At 41.0% G+C, this 2,500-nt stretch overlaps 1 protein-coding gene across 1 annotated transcript in view; it reads left to right on the plus strand.

Moving 5' to 3' along the window:
* LOC138040484 (endothelin-converting enzyme 1-like) overlaps positions 1-2,500 on the plus strand; it is a 28,551-nt gene that overhangs the window by 6,153 nt on the left and 19,898 nt on the right. The window contains exon 4 of the mRNA XM_068886209.1: positions 2,108-2,173. Coding sequence (XP_068742310.1) covers positions 2,108-2,173 — 66 coding nt within the window. The remainder of the gene's footprint in view (positions 1-2,107; positions 2,174-2,500) is intronic.

The following is a 2,500-nucleotide window of genomic DNA, read 5'->3' on the forward strand; positions in this document are numbered from 1 at the left end:
CAGCACACAAGGGGCCGTTACACGTTTCAACCCTTATTGGTTTCTGCACCGACCTAATAAAGTGTTTTGAGAAAATGACTGAAATGAGAAATATATTTGATCATTTGAAAGAAGATTTTCGACTTTTTGGATTTTTTTAGATTTGAAGACCGCTGCCAAATCTTACATACGAGGACGCAGTAGGGTAACCTCTTTTCGTCTTGCGCGAAATATTACTTAGAACCACAAGAATTTTGACTACTGAAAAGATACGCGGACGGGTCTAGACACAGTTTGATGCTACTCTTCTTTGAACCGTCATGATAGCGGTCTTTCACTTGACACCTATATTAAAAGAAAAGGACGCTAGTTACTATTAATAGGCGCAACCTTTCCCCTTTTAGCAAATTGTTGACATATAACAGGACTCTTGCGATAACATTGGATCACTCCTGCATGCGTGGTGCTATGAATCACTGCAATCAAATTTTTTCAAACCCAGAGTAGCACAGACTATGTCCGATTGTTAACCAGGCCCCAGTTGTTCAAAGGTCAGATAACGTTATCCGGTAGATAAGTCACTAACCCGTGATCGGTTTCAATCTCCGGTCGCAAAGATTTCAGAATTTGCCATCGTAACTGTGAATATGCACGCTCTAAGCGCATCTAGTTAAAAGGTGTGTAAGAAAATCTTGCCCAACGTTCAACGTGAAGTATAGTATTTTATACTCTGGATAGTGACTTATCCACTGGATAAAGGTATCCGCCCTTTAAAGAAATGGGGCCAGGGGCCCGTTTCTGGAAAGTCCCCATTTGAAACTGTGAACCGCTTGTTTTGGAAATCCGATATTTTGACATACTCTCAAGGTAGCAAAAAGGAAAATTACTGTGAAGTTTGACGACTTAAATCCTCTCCGTTCTTGAGATACAAAGGGAATTGTGACACCCGAAAATGGCCCGTAAAGTTTCGGGTCCTTCGAGAAACGGGCCCCTGGTTGCAATATGAAGTGGCTATAATGTGAACTTTTTCTGACAATGCAACAATCGTATAAGTCATGTTGTAGACCTGTCGTAAGCCAGTCCCTTGCGTCAAAAATCGTGCCAATTTACACGGTGCGATTTTTGTCGCATGAGACAAGCTTATTACATGTACGACAGGCCTACAACTCGTTTACGTGATTGTCATGTACGTCAGAAAAAATGTCATAGCATTTTTAAAAGATGTTTTAAAACGCTACGACAATCGTAAGTCATGTCGTAGGCCTGTCGTAAGCTTGTCGCATCAACTCGCATGCGCCAAAAATCGTACCGTGTAAATCGGCAAAGCGGCCCTTACATTTACTCTGTGACAGTGGAAAATTGATATCGGAAAACGACAATAATCCAATCTTTTTCCGAATCCCTTTGTCCCGGAGAAAATATGGTATAAGCCAGTATTTCTACGCTTTGAAGTTAATGGGGAGTTCAAGAAACGACGACAGCTAGGGCGGCCGACGACTGTCACAACAGCACAAAACATATCATAAGTTAAAAGAGGAAAAATAATCGTGCGGAACATGCGGCACGCATTTTAGCAAATATATTTACGGAAGCCCGCATAAGAAGGACTTGAAATCGTCTGATTTCAGGTTTTGAAGACACGTACGTGAGCATGCAACAGCATACAGCATTACGGTCCATTTTTAATTAAGGCACCCGCAAAGGAGGAAACAATGTTGCGGAAACTTTTTGTTGCGGAAGCAGGTGTTTCCCTGTTTGCGACCACAGGAAACATTAATGTGCTTCCCGCGAAGCAAAAATGTTTCTGAATTTGTTCAGAAACATTTTGCTTCCTTAACTAATGTTTACTTATTTGCGCGCCGAAAAGAAATTTCGGGAAACAATGTTTCCGCAACAATGTTTCCTCGTTTGCGGGCGTCTTTACCCTCAAACTGCTCGTAAAAATTTACTTTTAGGACACTACGCTAAAATTAATATTTTAGGTTAACAAGGTGGAAAAATTGCGATAAACTTATGATAGTACAAAGTTATATTTTGAAGTGACATCTTCGTCAACGTCGGATATCATCTTTAAGACCCTAATTTGTGGCGAAGCTAAGAGAAATGTTAACGATCTGACTTTTTTCAGTTTCAACGCGGCGATTTGGGAATGAGCAGAAGATATTACCAAGAGAATACTTCCGACTATATCGTGGTAAGTGGGGAAAACATAAACTCCGTTGCACTATTTCTAGTGTCCTGGAAGTGGTCGCTTCCTTGGTTTATCTTATTTCAAAATTATTGCAACTTATTTTAAGACCCGGGCAAACTGCTTCAATGTTGATTGCTGTGGTGCGCAAACGCTTTCAACACATCACGTGGTTGTTAGTTTGGATACGGGCGTGGATACGTCATTGAGAGTTCGATTAGAGAGCACGCACGCGCATAACAAACGAGGATGTCTGTTTTATGAGTCATGAGTCAATGAGACTCACAGTCAATATAGCAATGATTTATTGATTAAGCCTAAGCCCTCGTTTCA

Source organism: Montipora capricornis, chromosome 1, assembly GCF_036669925.1.
Source record: "Montipora capricornis isolate CH-2021 chromosome 1, ASM3666992v2, whole genome shotgun sequence".
NCBI lineage: Eukaryota > Metazoa > Cnidaria > Anthozoa > Scleractinia > Acroporidae > Montipora > Montipora capricornis.